The sequence below is a fragment of the Dasypus novemcinctus genome, chromosome 23, assembly GCF_030445035.2.
Source record: "Dasypus novemcinctus isolate mDasNov1 chromosome 23, mDasNov1.1.hap2, whole genome shotgun sequence".
In the NCBI taxonomy this organism is placed as follows: Eukaryota; Metazoa; Chordata; class Mammalia; order Cingulata; family Dasypodidae; genus Dasypus; species Dasypus novemcinctus.
Window position 1 is genome coordinate 72,317,337 of NC_080695.1, and position 24,992 is coordinate 72,342,328.

The 24,992-nt window shown below is 53.2% G+C and overlaps 1 protein-coding gene across 2 annotated transcripts in view; it reads right to left on the bottom strand.

Annotated features, from left to right (window-relative positions):
- Positions 1-12: 12 nt before the first annotated feature.
- Positions 13-24,992, bottom strand: part of CRAMP1 (cramped chromatin regulator homolog 1) — a 69,600-nt gene continuing 44,620 nt past the window's right edge. For both annotated transcript variants that reach the window (XM_058286694.2, XM_058286693.2), the window contains exons 12-21: positions 11,425-11,606; positions 11,261-11,335; positions 9,475-9,556; positions 8,845-8,949; positions 8,437-8,615; positions 7,760-7,819; positions 7,098-7,329; positions 6,298-6,462; positions 5,314-5,459; positions 13-3,087 (exon numbers count right to left, since the gene is read on the bottom strand). In XM_058286694.2, the coding sequence (XP_058142677.1) occupies positions 2,923-3,087; positions 5,314-5,459; positions 6,298-6,462; positions 7,098-7,329; positions 7,760-7,819; positions 8,437-8,615; positions 8,845-8,949; positions 9,475-9,556; positions 11,261-11,335; positions 11,425-11,606 (1,391 nt within the window). In that variant the 3' untranslated portion in view covers positions 13-2,922. The remainder of the gene's footprint in view (positions 3,088-5,313; positions 5,460-6,297; positions 6,463-7,097; positions 7,330-7,759; positions 7,820-8,436; positions 8,616-8,844; positions 8,950-9,474; positions 9,557-11,260; positions 11,336-11,424; positions 11,607-24,992) is intronic.

Sequence of the window (24,992 nt, forward strand, 5' to 3'; positions counted from 1 at the left end):
AGGAACGACAGCTCTAGATCAAGTATTAGTATGTATTTATCCACAATAATAAAAACATTTACAAGTTGAACTGGAAATTTAAACATAAGAATTTTAACAGCTTTTATTATATTAAATAACCAAAACACCTCTTATTCCCCAAATTGGTAAAGAATAAATAATATAATTTACAGTATGGTACAAAAAAATAATCAGGAAAGACAGGCATTCTGCTTTATACATACGCTGTATATGTCTATTTATAGCCTATAAAACAAATTCACATCTCAAGCCCCAAACCTTAGATGATATGGCTTAACTAGTATTGAAAGAAATGGCATTCAATTCTGCTGCCCAGACCCAAGCTGGAGCCCGGCTTCCTGTTCCGGCACGCAGGGCACAGGTCGCTGTAGTGCTTCCAAGCTAAACCGACTTAGCGTGACTGACCAATTACTTGAGGTTGGGAGAGCTGGGATAGTTGGGAAAAGTTTGCTGTGGATTTCCTCCACCATCCCCCCTTTTAAAAAATCTTTCCCTTTTTTCCTTATGAAAAAGTGCCTATTTCCTCACAAAAGTATCTGACAGATATCAGTGTTTCAAAAAAAAAAAAATACAGCTGCTCTTTTCCTTCTTGTCTCCAGCCACTCGTAGGCCCTGACTTCTCTTTGCAAAACAAGTTTGGAGCCAGAGGTGGGATCTAGGTAAGGAGGTTCTTGGGCTGGAAAGGAAACCCTCAGGGACTGAGGTTGCAGCACAGAAGTCTAAGGAGAGGATTCCGGGGCTGAGAAGCTGGAGGTGTGGGAAGGCAAGTGCTCGCACTGGTGACGGGTCCCCAGGGCCCATTCCTCAGCAGATGCTCCACCGAGATGAGCGAAGCTGCTGCCAGCAAGTGCCTGTGAGCTCAGGACTGGCTGCTGCATCTTCTACAGAGGGACACCTGCCACGGCTTTCCCGGGAAAGGATCGGGCTGCGACTTTTCTAAGACACCGATCTCACCTTGGTCACCACATGCCAGACGCACAGGAAGCCCCGCGTTCCTGCAGAGGCTGTCCTCATTTCCACTGCAAAGGCTGAGCAAGATGCTGGAAGCAGGAGACTCCTGCTGAGGTCTCCTGAAACTTCCAGCCTCCACCAGTTGTCTTTTTATACACACATACTCATTTGGGTTGGCAGAAAATGCTGCCGTTTTTTCCTGCTACAAATGACATCCTTTTCCCTTTACTGTGACAAGCACATGCTTACACGTGCCGATGGCTAGAGAAGCCATGGAACTCCCTGCAGTCGTGTCGGCTGCATCACAGGCTGTAAGGCTCGCCGCCCTCCTTGGCCCACCCAAACACCCGATCCTGGCGGCTGGACCTGAGGCCCGGCAGGCCCGACGCCCCCGGCTGTGCCCAGAGCACAGGCCAGCTTAGCTACTCCGGCTCAAGCAGCACTGCCTCTGCCCCATGAGGCTCCGGGCAGCATTCTGACGAGCCCCGAGGAGCTGTGCTGGCTCCCGTCAGCGAGGCCTGTGCTCGGTGGGGAGCCCCCGAGAGGCAAGAGCTCTTGGAAACGCTCATGGGCAGCTCCTGCCCAAGCTGACCCTCCCCGGTTCTGTGCTGGAAACTTCCGTCTAGACGGGGCAGCGCCAGCCAGAGACGTGGGATCCAGAGCAGCGCCTGCTTGCTCCTCCTCTGCACCGGCTCCCTCTGTGGCCGTGGGGGGGCAGGCCTGCTAGCTCGTGACAGGAGGGGTAAGTGGGCAGCAGACATGGCAGGAGGTTCAGGGGCCCGGAAAAGCCCACTCAATCCACGAAGGTGCAGGTGAGACGGGGCGCAGGTATTGCCTGCCCAGCACGCCAGCTGTGGCTCCCGGCCACGCTGCAGATGTTGGCAGGGGGACTCGTGGGGGAAGACTGGTGGCTGGACCTGTGGTAAGTGGCACCAGGGACATGGCCGGGTGAGCCCTGCCCTCCCCCGGGGGACTGAACTGCCGCGTGGACGCCCGAGCAGGAAGAGGAGGAGGGATCCAAGGAGCCGCAGCGCGGGCCTCAAAGCACCCCCCGCAGCGTGACAACAGGAAGAGGCGACGAGGAGGGGGGGGCGTCTCCCGTGAAGGTGGATGTGTGCCTCACGCCGAACGGAATGCGCCCAGAGCTTGAGAACTTATCAGCAAGGCTCCATCCGCAGCTGCGTCAGTGCTCAGGGCTCGGCCCCCTCGGGAGAACAGGTGTCCCACGTGGCCTAGAAGCTGCGTGCAGAGGGACCAGCGAGGAGGCCAAGCCTGTGGGCCGGTCCTTCTACGCCTCCTGGGGCTGCAGTACCAGCCGAGTTTTCCAGCCGCTCAGCAGGGTTTTCCTCCAAGTCCAGACGACACACAAGACGTGCTCCTTTCCCCTTCCGTCGAGTCAAGACAGAACCTCTCGATGGAGAAGCATGAGGCTCACGTCGGTGTCTCTGGGTGCTCGGTGCCCTGTGCGGAGGGCCCACTACCAGCCCCACTGCCCTTCCACCCACCCCTGTAGCACTCCAGAAACGGAGCCATCAAGCCGGACGGCGGCCTGCAGCCTTCCTGTGGAGCGCGGGGAGACCAAGACTCCCTGGGACAACCGAGCTCGTCAAGGCCTTCCCGCTGCTGTCTCTCAGGGAGCAAATGCCAAGAACATCCTCCACGGCAGCCCGGGCGGAGGCTCGGCTGAAGGCATCGCGCTGCAGGTCCCGTCCGGGACCCCGGCACTGGTGGGCCCCGCGCCGATGCTGGAGAACGCCCTCAGCCCCCGCCTGCTGGAATACGGCCGCACGTCCCAGGCAGCGGGAGTGCCTCTGAGCAGACATCCTCTGGGGGGGCCTGGGCTTGACTTCGGGGGTGGGGGGGAGAGGGCTACGCCTGCCACAGGGAGAGACCGACGGCCCCGTGAATCCCCTGCTGTGGCTTCTAGGGTGTGCCCACTGCAAGGGGCCGTCACTGGGAGAGGTCGCCAACCGGAGGGCCCCCTCCAGCGCCATCGAACAGTGCCTCGCGGCGGCCGGGCTCAGCGATGGACAGCTCCTGCGCCAGGTCGCTGAAGCGCGAGATGTAGTCGACGCTGCTCTCGTTCATCATGCACGCCAGCTGCGAGTCCACCACCTGCGGGCAGAGGCGTGGGAGGCGGGTCCAGACCGCAGCCGCCGGCAGTCAGCTCCGTGCCTGGGGCAGCAGCGTGGAGCAGGGCGCCTCCAGGTTGGGGGACAGTGGCTCCCCTGTGAGGACTGGGTGGGGGGAGAGCTTCCCAAAAGGCTGGTAGGGTGGGGGTGCAGGGGCGGGAGGGCTGGAGGGAGGGACTGCAGGGGAGGGGTGGCACGTGTCCTGGGCGCGATCGCTAAGTACCCGGGGGGAGCATGCTCGAGGCAGAGGAGCCAGCAAGAGCAAAGGCCCTGAGGCAGGACCAAGCTTTGGCTGTGTGAGAAACACCAGAGGACGAAGAACAAGGCACAGCGTGGAAGGCAATGCGCGGAAGGCAAGGCGAGAGATGCAGGGCCAGCACCAGCGCAGGGCCTCGGGTGCCAGGGCTCTGCTGCCTGGCCCTGCCTCAACCCCCAGAACGGAGGCCCCATCTGGGAAAACACGCGTCAACGGGTGGCACGACGAGTGAACGAGAGGCCTCTGCAGAGTCTGGATTAGGGCCAGGGCGTGAGGTTAAGCTTTCAACCAGGGGACATTCCAAACACAGGAGAGCAGAGAGCTTCTCCCCACGGTGCTCCCTCCAGCAGCTCCCACCGCCAGCCCCGTCCTTGTCCTCTCTCGCCACCCCCTGTTCCTCTACTCGCCCCCTCCTCCATCCTCTCTCGCCCCCTCTTCGTCCTCTCCTTGCCCTTTGGTGCACCCATCCCCCCATCTGTCCACTGCGTCCACGTTTCAGAACATGCTTCTAGAGGATCAAAACTGTAGAAATGTAGGCAGGCAGAGCACTCCTGCCAGAAGTTAGAGGAGGAGGAGCTGTGCCTTTGGTGAGGAGACCCGGGGACTTCCTGGGTTTTCTATGTCATCTTATTGCAAACCTAGCAATGCTCTGAAAACAAAGTGCTTAAGCGAGCGCAGTCGCAGTGTAGAGTGCAGGTACGACACTTAGCTGCTGTTTACAGATCCCAGCGAGAGACTCAACGCTTCGCTGACGTCAGTTGTGTCTCCGCCTGGCACTGCCCTTTCACAAGCAACATGCCTCCGGGGACCGCCCTTGAGGTGCAGGAGCCTGCGCCCTGCACGACGGACTCAGGCCTACAGCCAGCCCTGGACCCCTGCCCTGGACCCCCGCACCTGCCCCACCCCATCGCCACAGGAGGGGGCGCTTGGAAGCATCGACCTAACCCTGGGCCAGGAACCGTCTGTGCCCCGAGGTGCTCCGGGAAGGGGCTGGCCAAGGGGGGTTGCCACCTACACCCACACTTGATGGATGCTTTCACAAAAACACAAAAAAACAAAAATGCCCACTCGTGCCACGGCTGGGCACAGGACCCTGCCCGGGCTGACCCCCGCTCCTCTCAGGACTGACATTCGCACGCGCAGGCTAGGAAGGCTGAAGAGCCCCGGGAAAGAGCGGCGGGCGGTGCTTGTCCCAGGGCTCCCGCTGCACTTGGCCAATGGCAGCCGCTCACACCTGGCATCCTGGAGCCCAGGTGTGGGAACGCTGTGCTCCCCCGGTGCCCCCCCTTGCAGCCAGGCCTTGTCGGCAGCATGTGGCACTGGCCGCCCACGGATCTGCTGTCACTTTCAAGGCTGCTGGCCCCAGACGCCACGCAGGCGGTGTCTGAGGAAAGCACGGGGGGGCTACAGGAGCAGGCTGCTGGCCAGAGAGAGCGCTGCTGCATCCCGGTAACACGGAGGGCGACAGCCTGAGCCTGGCCACCACGTTGAAGACCTGCGATGACCCAAACCTGTCGTCCCCTGACTGGACGCAGAGCAGCTACATGCCCAGCGCCCCTGCTGGGCCAGCGGGACAGGGCGGGTCAGGACGCCGCGGCGGCAGCGACAACGACTCGCCCGCTCAACCGCCAGCCACTCTTCCACAAACGGTAAGGGTGCTTTACAGAGAGGAACCAGCCAAGGCAGAGGCACAGCGCTGCGCGCCCAAGGTGCCGAAGCCGCGAACACGATGGGGCCCGCCGCCCACCACCCGGTGGGAAGGAACGCCGGCCACTACACTGGGGGCCCCATGCCTGAGCACGGCCAGGGCCCGGGACTGGGCGTGCGTCCTCCCGGCCTGCACGGGACAGCAAGTGGCCCTCCACAGCCCCCGGGTGGGCTGAGAGGGGCGCCCTCCAGAAGGGGTACCCAGTCACACGCAGGCGGAGAAGGGCAGCGGCCGGTGGCACTCACCTCTGCGACATCGGCCAGGGACCGGGACACGAACGAGTCGCGCGAGTTCCCGTCCAGCAGGCTGGGGCCCAGCAACGAGGTGCCGCTGGGGGCGCCCCCAGGCGTCGGCAGCAGCCTGCGGCTCTTCTCGGGGGAGATGAAGCTCGCTGCGGAGAGGCCGAGCGGACGCCTGAGCCGACTTGCCGGACCGCTGCCTGGGCGAGGCGGCGGCGGGCTGCCAGCCAGGTCCCTCCCAGCACCCACTGGCACGTGCCCGGGAGGCGTTCCTCACGCAACACACGAGTGTGGGAACGTCCTGCGCAACAGGGCGGGCGCATCCTCCCGGGGACCCCACATCGCTCTGCTGGGACTCGGTCCCCCGCCCCACCCCTCATCCTAACCAGTCCCCTGTGACTGCTGCTCAACTGCACACTTGCGCGTCGCTGCTTGCGAGCCAGGCGTGCTGGCACGAGCTCCGCCCAGGCAGGGAGAGGCTGTGTGTCTTCCCTCGAGCATATGCCCACCTGGGGCCCGGTGAGCAAAGGGCTCCGGGGAGGATGAGGGCACCTGGGAGTGCGCCAGCCTGTGCTGCAGGACGACGGAGGAGCAGCCGCTTCAGAAAACGTCACTGAGCACAAAAGCGAGGGGCGGGGGCCACGTTCTCCCTGACCCGTGGTGGCCAGAGCCCCGCAGGTGGCCGGGAGGGAGGGGCGGCGCAGGGGCTGGCCGTAAAGGGCGTGTGTGGCCACTAGGAGGGGGCACCCGTCTTCACCGGGGCATGTTACGGGCACGTATGTTTGTCACGGTTCACGAACACTATGATAAAATCTGCCCTTACCCATGAGTAAGGTTATGCCTGAAGAAACAAATTAACTCAAAAAGGAAAAAACAGCTCCTACGAAAAACACACACAAATGGCCTCGGGAGGCTTTGCCAAGGTGCAGAGCCCCCACATCCTCTGCCTCGCGGTGTGTCCCATGGGCCTGCGGGCAGCCTGACGCTCACCGAAGAGGCTGCTGAGAGAGGAGTCGGCGGAGTCGCTGGGGCACCACTGGGGGTCGTGGGGGGGCGAGGAGATCCAGCTTGGCTGCGGGCTGCTGGGCGGGGAGGAGAGGCTTTTGGAACTGTCGCTGCCGTTCAGTTTTGCGGGGGAGAGCGAGACCCCTTCACCTGGAAACGGAATCCCAGATCAGAGGCGCCGGGGGCTCGGCAGCGCCCCAGGACCCCGCCAGAGCGCCCACACCACCAGGACCGCCAGCCTGCAGGGAGGACGCGCAGGCCTCCGAGCGGCTCCTGCCTCCTTAGAGGCAGGGCCGAGGGCTTCCTGGAGCTCAATCGCTGGTGCCCACGCACCCCGAGAGCTGCTGAGCAGGGGGCACCGGCAGGCCGGCTGCGGGCCCAAGGCCACTCGCCGGCAGGCAGCGACATGGGGCTCTCTGCCCGTCTCCTTCCCGTGCAGCGAGCCCCACCTGAGTGGTGAGGCCAAAGCAGGGACAGTCCAACCACCCCCAAAACTCTGTACAACGCACAGGCCGCCCACCCAGACCTAGAGCAACTTGAAAAAGGCCTCTTGATCCCAAAGCTGGAGAGGGCCCCATGGACCCCCACCAGCCTCGGGCCACCTTTGGACCTTGTCCACCTGGGCGGCCCCTGGCTAAGCAGGGCCTCGTGTGGGTAGGCACACAGCACTCAAAAGCACTTCTGGAACATTCCCCCAAACTGCGCAAGTACCCGCGGATCCGCAGGGCAAACCCAATGGCGCCTGGTGACGCGGATGCCTGCGCACCGAGGCCGCCCGTGCTCACCGTACTGGCCGGAGCTGATGGCGATCTCGATGATGGAGTCGCTGATGTGCGTGGCGGGCTCGCCCTGCGAGAGCACGTCCTCGGGCGGGCCAGGGAGGGAGATGTCCAGCAGAGCGGACACGTTGGGCGGAGAGAGCCGCGTGCTAGAACCTTCTGACGGAGGAAGAGGAGTGGCGAGGCCGTTTTGGAGAGGAGTTTTGGGCAGCTCGGACAAGGAGAGAACGGGCGGCGCCTGTGGGGAGATGCAGGTGTCCTGAGTATCATAGCCCACAGTGTGGACAAGGGAGGCCGGGGGCAAGAAGCAGCCGCCCCGCCCTTCGGAGGAGAGCCTGCCCGCGGGAACCCCCTCCCCGGGAGCCACCGGTGGTTTCAAGGCCGGGAGGCCGGCGGGGTAGGTGCGGCCCTGCACGGCGGAGGGGTGTGCCGGGGAGCTGGCCGCTCGTGGCCCTGCCCACCCTGCCTGGCTGGGAACTGCCAGCCAACCATGGGGAGAGACGAAGGCCACGGGAGGCGGCCGCAGCCAGCCAGGCGGGAGGGCAGACCACGCGTTGCCTTCCTGCCCCGTCACGGCAGTCCCAGCAGGACCCTGGAGGTGGGGCGAGGGTCTCCAGGGCAGGCGTTCTGGGGCCACGCTGCACTCGGCGGCCTAAGCGCTGCCTCACCTGGAAGCCGTTAGCCGCTGGCTCCTGCGAGGGGACGCCGATGAACGGGTCGCTCGGGCCCTAGAAGGTGACCAGGCGTGCGGGTCAGCAGCTGCATGGAGCCGAGCTGCCTGAGAGCTCCGTGGGGAGGGCAGCGTGACCCTGGCCTCCATTACACAGGCTGCGCCGCAGGCCAGAGGCTCAGCCACGCCCCCCCCCCCCCCGAAAACCCCTGTGGACACAGAGTCCTGGCAGAGACTGTCCAGACAGCACGTTCTGCTCCCCTTGGTTCTGCTCCCCCTGGGGCGCCCGTGAGCTTGAGCCACGTCAGGCACAGGGAGCCGAGGTCGTGGGGAAGGAGCAGGACGGCCAGCCAAGGCCGGTGAGCGCACTCAGTACCCAAGGGGAAGCCTCGCCACTGAGCAGGTGCCACGCCAGGGCCAGCCGATCCTCCCGCCACAGCCTGGGTGACGCCTGCCAGACCCTTGGGGGCTCTGAACGCCCCCTCCTCTGGGCTAAGGAGCGCACACTCACAGCGCAGCCCCAGACTCCTCCCTGCTGCAGCGACTCGCCTCCTGTGGCCCTGCAGCCCTCCGGGGTCCAGCCTCTGGGAGGGCAGAACCTGATGTCCACAGGACCTCGGCCCTCTGGTCTGGGCCTCCGTCCCCACCCAGGCACGGGGCTACGTGGACACTCACGCCCACGGCAGAGAGGGGCTCTCCATCCTGGTGGCTTCTCCTGGCGTCCGCACCCGAGACGGCAGCGGTCACTTCGTCTGAAGACAGCGGGGGGACGCCAGGCAGGCCCTCGGTGTCCAGGACAGGGAGGGGGCTCGCGGGGATGATGCCGGCGCTTTTGGCGGCTAAGTCGATAGCACCTGGCGGAAGGAAGGGCGCCTCAGGTCCCTGCTTTGCAGAAACCCCACAGTAAACCCCCAGAGGCTCAGGGCCCGGTTCCCTCCCTCACGCCTTGTGTCGACACAAGAGCCAACGGCTCTGATACGGAGACATTATGGCTTGGAAAAGAAGAAACAAAAACCTTGCAAAACAGACACCCCTGGGGACCCCCAAGCGGCACCAGGCGCCGCACCAGGTATGGAGACTCACTGGCCAGGTGGCTGGTGGCTGGGGATGGCAGCACCTTGGGCACGATCGGCCGGGACAGGGCTGCTTTGGTCAGAGCAGACTGGATTGGCCGGAAGGAACCTCGTCCTGTGGGCAAGACCAGAAGTGGCTTTGGGGATGTGCCCGCCGGCCCCTCGTGCCAGCAGAGCTGCAGCCGCTCCTCCGGGAAGGATGGCGCGTGTTGAGCCGAGGGCAGGGCCCCCGCACTAGCCCACGCAGGGGAAGGTGGAGGCCAGCAGGCTCCTGGGGGAGCGCCCCGGTCGGGGCTGCGGGAAGCTGCTGGCACGGCTCCCGCCCAGGGCTCAGCCCTTAGGGACGGGGAGCAGCCAGTCCAGCCAGGACAAGGCACCCGGGGGGGTCGGGGCGGCAGAGCTCAGACGAGACCCCGGAGCTCCTGGAGACCAGGCAACGCGAGAGCGTGTGCAAGCCACGTGGGTGCAGAGGGCTCTGACCACCCGGGGAGGTTGACCTCCCCGTCAGGGCCCCACCGAGCTGGCAGGGACCGCGCGAGTGGGCCCCCGTGAGGCCCCGCGCCACGCACCCGGCGGGGCGGGCCGGCCGCCCTGGGCAGAGGCCTCGGCTGCAGAGCCCCCAGGAGGGGCCCGCCCTTACCGGCGGCGGCGGAGTTAGACAGGACGGAGAAGGAGCAGACGCTGTGGGGCTGGTGTTCCGAGGGCCTGGGCAGGAGAGTCCGCTGTGGGGAAATGCACCGTCAGCGACGCAGAGGCTGGCGCACACGGGCGGGAGCGGCCACGCGGGGCCACCCCAACCAGGCGCGGCCTGGGGAGGCACGTCGTGCCGCTTCCGCACCCACGACACGGCCTCTCCGGGGGTCCCGGCCCCGAGCTTTCCCACAGACGCCTGGAGGAGCGCCAGAGGTTCTGGATCAGGTTGGAATGCAGCAGCCTCGGCAGTGCGCGGGGGTGCAGCCCGCGCCTCCCTGCTCCTCCTCCCGGCTCCTGCTGCTGGGGGCCCTTCTCCCCAGCAGCCGCCACCCAGGAGGCCCAGCTGCTGCGACCAGGAGCCCAAGTGCAGCGTCCACAAAGCCACCTAAGCCGCAGCGCCGCGGGCACGGCCCTGACAGACACGGGGCTCGCCGAGACAGGCCCGCCCCATGGATACCCACGGTGCCCGCAGGGGCCAGCGCGATCCGAACAGGGCCGAGCAGCGAGCGTCTCACGGGGTGCACAGCCCGCGCGGCCACCCGACTGCACTGCGCAGGGGTTACGCAGACGGCGCGTGGGGCTGGAGCCCGCAGAGCTTCGCTCCATGGACAGTCGTGGGGAAGGCGGTTTATGGGGAATGCCCCAGAGGCAAGCCCAGAGCGGGCAAGAGATGAGCGCCTGTGGGGCTGGGGGCTGCCGGCAGGCACGGGGCTTCTTTTTGGGCTGGTGAGAACCTTCGGGGATTAAACAGAAGCACTTGTTGAACAACCCTGCAAATATGCTAACCCACTGAGCTGCACAGCCTGAATGAGTGAAGTCTGTAGTATGTAAATAATAGATCAATAAAACCAAAATAGTCACTGGCCAGAGGTGGGTCGACTAAAAAGCCCTGGGCTCGCCCCCGGCTAGGGGAGGTTCTGGCCATTTCCTGCCCAGGCGGCTAAACATTCTCAACCAAGCGCATCACTGCTAGGTTTGTCTTGACAAAGAAACTCGAGGGACTTCCTAAGAACCTGAGTGCAAACCCTCGATTCTAAATAAACTAATTTCAGTAGAAAAAAAAGACTTCTAAGAATTTATCAAGAGAACTGGTGCGTTAATCTAATCAAGTCATGGGCTTGGCTGCCGAGAGTCCTCTCGGCAGTGCAGCTCCGCCTGCCCGCCCTGTCCCTCGGGCCCCAGCTCCCTGCACCCCTTCTGGACTATCTGGTGCCCCGGGGCCTCAGTCCCATCATGTGACCCCGCGAGCGGGACGGCCTCCGGCAGCACCTGCCCCTGCCCCTGCCTCCGCCGACTCCACGTGTGGCTACGCCGTGTCCAGGAGGCGGTGGGGTTGAACCCGGGACCTCGCGCACGGGAGGCCGGTGCCCGCCACTGGGCAACGCCCGCTCCCCTGAGTAAATGTGTTGAAACAGGTGTTCTGGGGTCTTCAGACACAACCTAATCTGGGAACTCCTGGGCGCGAGTCCCAGAACCTGGTCTTTTTCACAAACAGTTTTCAACGCTGTGCGGATGTTATCTTCGTTTTCAAGCACAGGTGGTTCCACCACGACTGCTTTATCCTACTCATGGGAGGGAACAGGAAGTGCCCCCATTCGATAGTGTGAAAACCTGGGACCTAGAAGGAAGCCGCACGGGGCCCTGACAGCCCGGGCGGCAGACAGCGGGGCGAGGCGCAGGGACACCCCGGGGCCCGAGGCCGGGCTCGTGTGGCCCGCGCGGGGCTTCCTGACCTGGACCACCAAGGGCTTGCGCAGGTGCCGGTTCCGCAGCTTCTTGGGCTTTGGCAGGAAGAAGTCCGACTGCATCTGCGGAGGACACAGTGCCTGGCTTGGGGCCTCGGCAGCCGGGAGCCTCGGCAGTCCCACCCACTGGGGAGCGGGCTGCCCGCACTTACGCTGATGGAGCTCAGGTGCTGGCGGAAGGTCAGCTCAGCTTCCTTACTGGGAGAGAAGAGCTTCCCGTGTCGGCTGTTGGGCGGCAAGGTCGTTGGGACGGCAAAGAGGCCACCATCCGAGTCACTGCTTCCCGTGCTGGAGGGACCGGCCACCAAGAGGGGCCGTGGAGGGTTTCTCAAACCTAGGGATGGGAAAGGAGTCTTGACACAACCTGCGCGCCTGGGCAGTCTCCCATGCGAATGAAGCTCAACCGAGAGGCAAATCAGAACTAGGACGCTCGAGTGCTGGGGAGTCACGCAGAATGTCGCCCGGTCCCTCGAAGGGCTCGCCTCACATCTTAGCCCCACCACTACTGCCCACGGGGTCACTTCTCACTCCCACCACTACTGCCCACGGGGCCACTTCTCACTCCCACCAGTGCTGCCCACGGGGCCACTTCTCACTCCCACCAGTGCTGCCCACGGGGCCACTTCTCACTCCCACCACTGCTGCCCACGGGGCCACTTCTCACTCCCACCACTACTGCCCACGGGGCCACTTCTCACTCCCACCAGTGCTGCCCACGGGGCCACTTCTCACTCCCACCAGTGCTGCCCACGGGGGCCTCAGTCTCGTTCCCACTCTGGGTGGAGCATGCTCCCCTGATGGCACACAGGCCCTCCCCCACTGTGCCGGGCCCCCAGTGCAGACCACAGGCCAGCAAACTTTTTCAGTCAAGTCAGTGTTTTAGGTTTGAGGGCCGCGTAGACTCTGTCGTGGCTATACAACTCTGTGGTTGCAGCACAAAAGCAGCTATGGACAATATGGAAATGAAATGCACGTCTGCGTTCCAGTAAAACTCTGTTTACACAAGGCAGGTGGCGGGCTGGAGTGGCCTACAGGCCACAGTTTGGTCACCGCTGGTCTAACCCTCCAGTTTTACAGAAAAGAGACCCAGACACAGAGGGAGGGAAGAGCACCTGCAGGAGCTGTTACGTGGGGCTCTGCTGGCTGCTGCCCCCTCCATGCTCTGAGATTAAGCTGAAACCACGGAGCCCAGAGGCCAGGTGTGCTAAGCACTCGTGTGGAATCGAGAACTGCAGGCTCATTACTGATAAACATCTTCAGCTTTGAAAAAGGAAACTAAAGAATTACAGAAAGAGGAAATTTTAAAAAAACAAAAATCCAAAAAACCCAGAATGGAAGGTGGGAAGGGAAGATGTCATCTACCAGCTGGTCCCGTTATCGAGGAACAGGCCTTTATCAATAAGGACAAACGATTCGATGATGGCCATGGCCTTCTCCATCTCACACGGGAAGGACAAAGCTTTAGTGAGGAGACCTGCATTCCCAGAGGGCTGTGGGGCGCCGGGTACAGGGCTGCAGGGCACCAGGGCGGACAGGGCACCAGGGCTGCGGGGTGCTGGGGAGGACGGGGTACAGGGCTGCGGGGTGCCGGGGCTGCGGGACACTGGTGCGGATGGAGTACGGGGCTGTGGGGTGCCAGGGCAGATGGGGTGCCAGGGCTGCGGGGCAGCAGGGCAGATGGGGTGCTGGGGCCACAGGGTGCCAGGGCTGCGGGGCGCTGGTGAGGATGGGGTACAGGGCTGCAGGGCGCCAGGGCGGATGAGGTACAGGGCTACAGGGTGCTGGGGTGTACAGGGCGCTGGGGCGGATGGGGTACAGGGCTGCGGGGCGCTGGGGCGGACGGGGTACAGGGCTGTGGGGCGCCAGGGCGGATGGGGTACAGGGCTGCGGGGCGCCAGGGTGGATGGGGAACAGGGCTGCGGGGCGCCACTGCTGTGGGGTGCTTGGGTGGATGGGGTACAGGGCTGCGGGGCACTGGGGCACAAAGGCTGTGGGGCGCCAGGGGTACAGGGTACAGGGCTGTGGGGCGCTGGGGCAGATGGGGTACAGGGCTTGGGCCGCCAGGGCAGATGGGGCACCAGGGCTGCGGGGCACCAGGGCAGACGGGGTACAGGGCATGGGGCACCAGGGCTGCGGGGCGCTGGGGTGGACGGGGTGCCAGGGCTGCGGGGTGCCGGGGTGGACAGGCAGGGTGTGTTCTGGCAGCTCCCTGAGGGCCCAGCTCGGGTGCCTGCCTTTGCTCGAGCCTCCTCTGGTGGCTTCCCCAGCAGCATCTACAGAAATGTTTAAGGGACGTACACACCTTTTTTTTCCTCTCTTTTTTAAACCAGACATTCAAGGAAAGCCATATCGTGTCCCGCGCTCACCACAGACATAATCTGAAACCTTATGACCACATACAACAAAAAGTACAATCTTTGCAGAAATAGTTTGGAAAAGTCGCTATACAGTGAACACCTGTAGGCCACAACAAGAAAACAATAAGTAAATAAAGGAATCCCTGTGAGAAGGACAGGATCTGAATTCCAGAGTTACCGTGTTATAATACTCAAAATGTCCATTTCTTAACAAAAATTTACAAAGGATACAAAGAAACAGGGGAGTAGGTTCATTCACAGAAGAAAAAGAGAATTTGATGGAAATCATACCTAAGAAAGCCCAGGTATTGAAAATTACTGGTCAAAGACATTAACTTTCTTAAATATGATCAAAATGCTGAAAGAAACCATGGACAAAGAACTAAAGGGAGTCAGGAGACCAACAGATGAATGGAGAGGAATGTCAACAAAGAGACAGAAATCATGAAAAAAAAACCCACAAAAGTCCAATAGCTAAAATGAAAAAAATCACCAGAGGGGTTCAACAGCAGATAAGAGCAGGCAAGAAAAAAAGTAATTTTAAAGCTAAGGAAACTGAGATTATCCAATCTGAAGAGTAGGAAGAAAAAAAAGGGAAAAAAAGGCCAGAGACTGAAGGACATATGGGAATAAGAGGAGTCCCCAGAGGAGGGAGAAGGGGCAGAAAGAGGGCATGAGGAGGTTATGGCCCAAACGTCCCAGATTTGGTGAAAGGCAAGAACCTACAAGAAAGTGCAACGGATTTCAAGCAAAATAAACTCAAAGAGGTCCACACTGAGACACATTATAGTCAAACTGTTGGAATCCAAAGACAAGGAGAGAATCTTGAAAGCTGCAGAGAAGTGACTCATTCCATCAAGGACTCTTCAGAATAATTAACTGCTGATTTCTCATCAGAAATGATGGAGGCCAGAGTCAGTGGGATGACATATTTAAAGTCATTAAAGAAAAACCAAAACAAAAACTGTCAACCAAGAATTCTGTATCTGGCAAAACCATTCTTGAAATAATGAGAGAGAAATTAAAATATTTCCAAATGAACGAAAGCTGAGACAGTCCATTACCGGCAGTTGTTCACAAGAATTGCTGAAGGAGCCCTTCAGGTTGACATGAAAGGACATTAGATGGGAACCATAAACTATACAAAAAAATAAAGAACATCGTAAAGGGAACGAGAGAGAGCAGTATGGAAGCGAGTATTACTGTACTTTGGGACTGTAACTCTTCTTCTTTGACTACATGACTTCAAAGGCAAAAGCGTAAAATAGTATTTATAAATGTCGATAAGCACACAATGAATAAAGGTGCAATCTGTGACAATAACAACAAAAGGTGGAGGAACAGAGATATACAGGAGCAGAAAGTTTACAATACCAACTGTTGAAACTAGGTTGGTATTTCTCAAACTAGGTTTACTAAGCGTTACGATGTAAACTCTAATCCCCAAGGTAATCACCACAAAAATAACTAAAATGATATAGAAAAGGAAAAGAAAATGGAAATCAACTAAACGCGCAAAATACAGAACTGGAGGAAATGACACACAAAAGGCACAAGACATACAGAAAAGAAGTAGCTAGGTAGAGGTGGGGCAAGACGGCGTGTGCGTGAGTGCACCTCACAGTCTCTCCAGCAAAGAAGCGGCCGAGTGGGGTTGGAATCTTGCTGGAACGGGCTGTTTCGGGGCTTGCAAGGCAGGAGGTATATGGACATCAATTTGGAGAGACTGTGACAGAAGTAGTGCTTGCCAAAGGTGGAAGTGCAGGTTACAAGCACAGAGGTTGGAAGCTGTGGGGAGGCGGGACCCTCCCCCCTAGGGCTGGCGGCCACAGTGTTCCCTCAGAACTGTCGGTTGTGCGGTGGCATTCCTGGGTCCTGTGACCCCCAGATGTGTGGTCCCCAGGTCCGTGGCCCCTAAGCCCCGACACATAGCCCGCGTTCCACACACCTACATACCTTAGTCTGCAGAGTCCCTGACTTCCTTTTCTCAAGTCCAGCGCTCCCAGAGGTCTGGATTACCCTAGCCTTCTGGTTTTGGACTGACTCTGGGAGCGGGGGGATTCGGTGGAAGTGCAGAGGGGCCAAACAAGTACGGGTTCAATTTTCTGGTCCCCCCCCCCCTTTTATTTTGTGCTTGGAGGAGCATGCCAGCTGGCTTGGGGAGAGCCTGGGAAGAAAGGAGTGGGAAATCTGCAGAGAAAGCCCAATTTACCTAAACATCCTGGGATAGGAAACTTGGTCTGGGAGAAGGTGGAGTCAGAAAATCAACTAGCCCTCCTGTAACACACCTAAGAGAGAGAGACTGTAGGAGGTGCTTTCAAGTTTTCAATACTATACTTGGGGTTCCTGGTGAGGTGTGGGTGCTCTCTCTATAGAAATTAAGAGTCACTGTTTTCTGTGTTGAGCTGTTCAACAAGGACCCACTTGAATCTCCTACTGGACTTCTCAGGCAGCTTTCCTGCTGCCTGGAAGAGAGCGAAGTGAGGAAGGGAGAAAGGGGGAACATCAGATTCCTAAGCATTTTTTAACTGCAAAGAGGATTCCTTGCTTGAAACTTTGTTGGTTTGTCTTCTTGTTTTTCCTTCCTCTTTATTCCCCCAAGGCCCTTTCATCTTTCTTTTTTTTCTCTTTTTCTTGCTCCCCCCCTTGTCCCTTTTTTCCCCCTTTCTTTCTCTTTCTTCTTTTTCTTTCTTTCTTTTTTTTTTTTTAATATTAGATGCTGCAGGGAGCACTTCACATTTGCTGTATTTCCTCATCCTCCATTTCCTCTTTTCTGTGTGTATTGATTTTGGCCACTAACACTATCCCCTTTCCTCTGCATCTTTCTATCTCCCATCATTGATTGTTTCTCTTACATTACACCTCTCTTTGTTTGGCCCCCAATTTTTCTGACTTTTTATTTCTAATACCTTTGTTCTGTTTTCTGCCTTACTTTCACTCTTTATATTATTGTCTTTTGTTTCTTCTTTCCCTCTCTTCTGAAATGACCTTTTAATTCACACTATATTTCTCCCCATATTCAGTTTACTGTCTCATTATAGATACTCTAATTTTCTTACTGTTATGACTCTACAGAACTTACATGAGTCTAATATCCATTCTCCTAGATCTCACACGGTTCCACTGTTATTATTTACTATCAGTACTATTATTCACTTCCTTTTCTTACCCCTTTTGTTTTCCCTAACCTTAATATTTTCCTTCAAGTAAACTTAGCCAGCAACAAGGAAATAGAAGAAGAACAAAGTGACAAAGAGAAGACTTAACACGCACGAAAAAAACACTTATTAAATCCCAAACTAGACAAAGAAGCTAAGCAAGTGATTAAACCCGTCAAGATAAAATGATGACCAGACAGCAACAAGAAACTACAAACCAAACTAATAATCAGGAAAACATGCTCCAATCCAATGAACAAACTAAAAATCAGGAAGAGGAGCAGAACATCAAAAAAGTAATTAAAGCTCTCAAAACATATTAGGGACCAATTTGATGAAGTGAAAGAAAAGATTAAGAATATGAAGGGAAACGGACTTGGCCCAGTGGTTAGGGTGTCCGTCTGCCATATGGGAGGTCCGCGGTTCAAACCCCGGGCCTTCCTGACCTGTGTGGAGCTGGCCCATGCGCAGTGCTGATGCACGCAAGGAGTGCCCTGCCACCCCGCGTAGGGGAGCCCCACGCGCAAGGACTGCGCCCCGGACCGAGAGCCGCCCAGCGTGAAAGAAAAGTGCAGCCTGCCCAGGAATGGCGCCACCCACACTTCCCATGTCGCTGACAACAACAGAAGTGGACAAAGAAACAAGACGCAGCAAATAGACACAGAGAACAGACAACTGGGAGGGGGGGATTAAATAAATAAATAAAAATCTTAAAAAAAAAAAAAGAATATGAAGAAAACACTTGGAAAGAATATAGAAGAAACTACTATCATACACAAAAAGATAATGAATATAATGGTGATGAATGACACAATCCAAGAAATAAAAAATACACTCTCAGCAAATAACAGCATACTCGAAGAGGCAGAGGAAAGAATTAGTGGGATGTGGAAGACAGTACATCTGAAATCAAACAGATGGTAGAACTGATCGATAAAAAGATAGAAAAAATCCAGGACGGACTTAGGGACCTGAATGACAATGCAAAACACACAAACATACACATTATAGGCATCCCAGAAGGAGAAAAGAAGGGAAGGGGACAGAAGGGGTGCAAGAGGAAATAATGGCTGGGAATTTCCCAAACCTATTGAGGGAGATGCATGTACGTGTCCAGGAAGCACAACACACCCCAAACAGCACAAATCCCAACAGGCCAACCGCAAGACATATACTTGCCAAATTATCCAATGCTCAAGAGAAAAGCGAACCATCACATATGAAGGAGGCTCTATAAGATTAAGTCCTAATCTCTCATCTGAAATCATGGAGGCGAGAAGGCAGTGGTAAGACATACTTAACATACTAAAGGAAAAAAATTTCCAACCAAGAATACTCTATCCAGCAAAGTTAGCATTCAAAAATGATGGAGAGTTCAAAATATTCACAGATAAACAGAAACTAAGAGAGTATGCCAACACGAATCCTGCCCTTCAAGAAATACTAAAGGGAGTTCTGCAGGAAGAAAGAAAAAAACAAGAGAGACAGAGTTGGAGGAGAGTATAAGAGCAACTAAAAAGACAAAAACAGAAAAAGAAAATCAAACAGAATATGACAAACACAAATCCAAAGAAAATATGGTTAATATAAGTAATTTCTTGAAAATAATAACACTGAATGTCAACGGAATAAACTAACCTGTCAAGAGACTCAGACTGGACGATTGGATAAGGAAATATGACCCATCTACATGTTGTCTACGAGAGACACATCTTAGACCCAGGGATTCAAGGAGTTTGAAAGTGAAGGGCTGGAAAACAATCTTACAAGCAAACAATAACCAAAAAAGGGCAGAAGTAGCTATATTAATATCAGACAAAATAGACTTTAAATGCAAAACAATTGTGAGAGACAAAGATGGACACTACATGTTAGTGAAAGGGATAATCTTTAAAGAAAAAAGAAAATCATAAACATTTATTCTCCTAACAAGGGTGTCTCTAAATACATGAGGCAAACACTGGAAAAACTAAGTGAAGGAATATATGCCCCTACAATTACAGTGGGCACCACTATCAGCTTTGGACAGAACATCTCAAAGAGAATCAATAAAGAAACAAAGACTTTGAACAATATATTAGAGGAGCTGGACCTAATCGACATATACAGAACATTACACCCAAATACAACAGAATATACATTCTTCTCAACATGGATAATTCTCCAAGACAGACCACGTGCTAGGCCACAGACAAAGTCTCAATGAATTCAGAAAGATTGAAATTATACAAAATACTTTCTCTGACCACAGTGGAATGAAGCTGGAAATCTGCAAGGGTCAGAGACCCAGATTTGACACCAAGATATGGAAATTAAACAACACCCTCTTAGAAAAACAGTGCGTCAAAGAGGAAATCTCAAAAGAAATTAATAACTACACTGAAACTAATGAAAATGATAACACAACATATCAAAACTATGGGATGCAGCAAAAGCAGTACTGAGAGGGAAATTCATAGTTATAAGTTCATTAAAAAAGAAGAGTTAAAATTAAAGACCTAATTGCACACTTGGAGGAATTAGTAAAGAACAACAAACTAAACCCAAAGGAAGAAGAAAGAAATAACAAAGATCAAAGCAGAGCTAAATGAAATAAAAAGCACTTGAAAAAATAAACAAAACCAAGAGCTGGTTCTCTGAGAAAAATCAATAAAATTGACAAACCCTTAGCTAGACTAACAAAGAAAAAAAGAGAGAAGATGCAAATACACAAAATAAGAAATGGGAAAGGAGCTATCACCACTGACCCCACAGAAATAAAGACTATCATAAGAGGATACTTTGAAAAACTATATGCCAACAAGGAGGACAATTTAGAGGAAATGGACAAATTCCTAGAAACACATAAGCAGCCTATATTGATGAAAGAAGAAATTGACGATCTCAACAAACCAATCACAAGTAAAGAGATAGAATCGGCCATTAAAAACTTCCCAACTAAGAAAGAGCCCTGGGCCAGATGGCTTCACAGGTGAATTCGACCAAACAATCTGGAAAGAATTAACACCAATCTTGCTTAAACTCTTCCAAAAAATTGAAACAGAAGGAACATTGCCTAACTCATTCTATGATGCCAACAATACTCTAGTACCAAAGCCAAACAAAGACACCATAAGAAAGGAAAATTACAGACCAATCTCTCTAATGAATTCAGACGTGAAAAATCCTCAACAAAATACTTGCTAATCATATTCAACAATACATTAAATGAATTATGCACCATGACCAAGTGGGATACATTCCTGGTATGCAAGGATGGATCAACATAAGAAAATCAATTCATGTAATACACCATATAAGCAGATTGAAGGAGAAAAACCCACATGATCATATCTATAGACGCTGAAAAAGCATATGACAAAATACAGCACCCTTTCTTGATGAAATCACTGCAAAAGATCGGAATAGAAGGAAAGTTTCTGAACATGACAAAGAGTATATATGAAAAACCCACAGCCAATATCATTTACGAGGGTGAAATCCTAAAATCTTTCCCTTTAAAATCAGGAACAAGGGAAACGGACTCTGGCCCAGTGGTTAGGGCGTCCGTCTACCACATGGGAGGTCCACGGTTCAAGCCCTGGGCCTCCTTGACCCGTGTGGAGCTGGCCCATGCGCAGTGCTGATGTGCGCAAGGAGTGCCGTGCCACACAGGGGTGTCCCCCGCGTAGGGGAGCCCCACGCGCAAGGAGTGCACCCATAAGGAGAGCCGCCCAGCGCGAAGGAGGGAGCAGCCTGCTGAGGAATGGCGCCACCCACACTTCCCATGCCGCTGACGACAACAGAAGCGGACAAAGAAACAAGACGCAGCAAAAAGACACAGAAAACAGACAACCAGAGGAGGGGAGGGGAATTAAATAAATAAAAATAAATCTTAAAAAAAAATAAAATAAAAATAAAATAAAATCAGGAACAAGACAAGGATGCCCGCTATCACCCCTTCTATTTAATATTGTCTTAGAAGTACTTGCTTGAGCATGGAGGCAAGAACCAGACATAAAAGGCATCCAAATTGGAAAGGAAGAAGTCAAAATTTCACTATTTGCAGATGATATGATCCTATACATAGAAAACCCTGAGAAGTCTACCACAAAGCTTCTAGGGCTTATGAATGAGTTCAGTAAGGTTGCAGGTTACAAGATCAATGCGCAAAAATCAGCAGCATTTCTGTACACCGATGATGAGCAATCTGAGGAGGAAATCAAGAAACAAATACCATTTACAATAGTAAATTAAAAAACCAAATACCTAGGAATAAATTTAACCAAAGATGTAAAAGACTTATACACAGAAACCTCACAACACTGTTCAAGAAAATTAAAGAAGACCTAAATAAATGGAAGAATATTCCCTGTTCATGGATAGGAAGACTAAATATTATTAAGATGTCTATTCTACCAAAACTGATCTACAGATTGAATGCAATTCCAATAAAAATCAACACAGCATTCTTTAATGAACTAGAGAAACTAACAATGAAATTTATTTGGAAAGTAAAGAGACCCTAAATAGCAAAAGATATATTGAAAAAGAAAAATGAAATTGGAGAAATCACACTACCTGACTTTAAAACATACTACAAAGCTACAGTAGGGAAAACAGCATGGTATTGGCACAAGGATAAACACACTGACCAGTGGAAGCAAATTCAGAGTTCTGATATAGATCCTCACAGACACAGCCTCATGGTATTCGAAAAGGCCACCAAACCCTCTCAACTGGGAGAGAATGGCCACTTCAACAAATGGTGCCTGGAGAACTGGATAGCCATATGTAAAAGAACGAAAGATTACCAACTCACACCTTAATAGAAAAATCAACTCAAGATGGATCAAAGACCCAACTATAAGAGCCAAGACCATAAAGATCTTGGAAAGCAGTGTAGGGAAGCAGTTACAGCACCTTGTAATAGAAATGGCTTCATGAACTTCACACCAAAAGCACAAACAGCAAAAGAGTAAATAGATAAATGGGACTTTTGCACCTCAAAGGAGTTTGTCAAAAAGTGAAAAGAGAGCCTACACAATGGGAGAAAATATTTGGCAACTATATATCTGACAGGAGACTTATATCCTGCATATATAAAGAACTCCTATATCTTGAAAATAAGAAGACAAACAACCCGTTTAAAAAACAGGAAAAAGATTTGAATAGACACTTCTCCTATGAAGAAATACAAATGGCTAAAAAGCACAAGAAAAAATGCCCCAAATCCCTAGCTATTAGGGAAATGCAAATCAAAACAATGAGATATCATCTTACTCCCCTAAGACTGGCAGCTATCAAAAAATCAGAAGACTACAAGTGCTGGAGAGGTTGTGGAGGAAAGAGGAACACTCATCCACTGGTGGTGGGAATGCAGAAGGATCCAGCCATTCTGGAGGACAGTTGGTCAGTTTCTCAAAAAACTAGCGATAGATTTCCCATATGACCCAGCAATTCCAGTGCTGGGTATATACCCAGTGGAACTGAAAACAAGGACAAAAACCGATATATGCACACCAATGTTCATAGCAGCACTATTCATTATTGCCAAAAGTTGGAATCAACCCAAAAGCTCATCAACGGATGACTGGATAAGTAAAATATGATATATACATACAATGGACTACTACTCAGCTATAAGAACGAATACACTACAAGCACATGTGATAACATGGATGAATCTTGAGAACCTTATGTTGAGTGAAGCAACCCAGGCACTGAAGGAGAAATAATACATGAGCTCTCTGATATGAAATAAGTAAGCCAAGCTGTATCAGAGAGGTAGAGACTGGATGATAGGCTTAAAGAAAGTTGGGGGGTAGAGAACAGCTGCGAGCTGACACCTACATGGGTGAAATCTATGATAAGCTGGAGGTAAGTATTTTTACAGGGAAGGGATAAAATGGGGGCATAGGGATACCTCTGGGTGGGGTTTTATGGACTCAAGGGTGGTTAGGGGTGAGAGGAAGGGTCAGATGGCCCAAGAAATTGGGGAGAGGGCGGGGGGAACATTTGAACATAGGAGATTGTCAGGTATGTGGTTGAAATTATAATGTAGAGAAAACTCTTCAGAAAATATAATAAGAAAGGTTACCTGTATAAGATACTTACGGGGGGGCATCTAGCACAGGGCAAGCTTTTAGGGAGTGTGTGAGTGCTCATTTTGTCACAGTGGGTTATATCACTGGGTGGAGACCCAAACAATGAGAATGAAGGTATACCCACATCCTGGGGAGGACCGATATTCTCAAAGAGAGGGAACTGTATCTCTTGAGAGAATTGGTGGCTCCCAGTGGGTTAGAGCAGTCAAGTATGTCAAGCCCTCAGCATTGTTGCAAGTATCTCTGAATATGGTCCTTCAGGTAATGATTGATTGTCATGGTGGGCCCTGAGGGGAGGGGGAAAGAGGTATTGAATAGATGGAACCAGTGTAACTGTGGGGCAATGGAAGTGATTCACAAGATCATGCAAGGTGGATATAGGACAGGTTAAATTACACCAAAAGTGTATAAAAGTCTATAGGCTAAAATGTAAACCATAATGTAAAACATAAGATAACTAAAAATTCAGAAAATTGTATAGTCTAAAACATAAACCATAATATAAACCCAAATGGTTTGAAAGCTATTGTTTTAGTATCTGTACATTAGCTGCAGCAAATATAGTATGAACATGTAAAAAGATCATTGCTGGGGAAGGGACAAAGGGTTTGATGTTAGATATGTGGGAGTACCATATATTGTATATGTGAGTTACTGCGATCTAAAACTTTTGTGAAGACAAACTTAATAATTAGAAAAAAAAAAGGATGTAGACACTGAGGAATAAATGGAAGAAATTGCCTTGCCACTGCATATACAGGGCAACACCTATTGCACTGATGAAAGGCAAAATGTCAAAACAAAGCTTTTTCATTTTTTCATTTTTTGATACCTCAGTTTATTTTTACTTTTTAAAATTTCTAAATTAGCATGTATTTTATATCTAACCTTTAAAGCCATCACTATATTCCATTTTACTATTAATGGAACCTGGCAATATATTAGGCTTCATTTTTAAAGAAGTTTCAAACCCAGAGAGGTTCTATGGCAAGGAGGAACACTGGTGTGGGGTGTTATTGATAGGGAGGGATATTGGTAAGGTATGTATACAGGGTACATAAAAATGTTTGGATATTTTCATAGTGGTTTCAGTTAAAAACAACTGAAGGAGTGCTGAGTTCCTAGGCAGGGCAGCTCTATCACATTCCCCAATTGAACAGCAACAATCCCCCAAGTGCAATGGCAAAGACCAATAAAGATGGATGGTTGAACGATGAGCCCTTGGTACTGATGGCTACGATTATGAGCCTGTGTGCCTGAAATATGAACTAGGCCTAGAGCTTCAGGGTACACAAGAGTTACCTCCTGGGCGGCGGATTTGGCCCAGTGGTGAGGGTGTCCGTCTACCACATGGGAGGTCCATGGTTCAAACCATGGGCCTCCTTGACCCGTGTGGAGCTAGCCCATGCGCAGTGCTGATGCGCGCAAGGAGTGCCATGCCACGCAGGGGTGTCCCCCGTGCAGGGGAGCCCCACGTGCAAGAAGTGTGCCCCGTAAGGATTGCTGTCCAGCACGAAAGAAAAGTGCAGCCTGCCCAGGAATGGTGCCGCACACACGGAGAGCTGACACAAGATGACACAACAAAAAATAAACACAGATTCCCGTGCCGCTGACAACAGAAGCAGACAAAGAAGATGCAGCAAATAGACACAGAGAACAGACAACCAGGGTGGGGGTGGGAAGGGGAGAGAAAAAAAAAAAAAAGAGTTACCTCCTGAGACCTCCATGTCACTTAAATGTAGACACTCTCTAAGCCAAATTTAGCATGTAAATGCATTACGTTCCCCCCAGCATGGGACGTGACTCCCAGGGATGAGCCTCCCTGGCACCGATGGATTACTACCAAGTAACAGCTGATGATGTAACTAGAAAAAAGACCTTGAATAAAAGGGTCAACTCAGACCTGCAGAATGTCTCAGCCTACATGTAATATCAGGTGTTAAAAACTGCTTTATGACTTTGGATAAAACAGGGAAATGGAAAGCACAAGTGAGTTTATATGGCTAGGAGTCTCCAAAAAGAGTCGGGAGGTCATCAGAGAGATAATGCTTACGCACGCCTCAGCAGGGTCCCAGAGACACCAAAAGTAGATAGAAGCCTAGGTACTGATTCTCCTGAG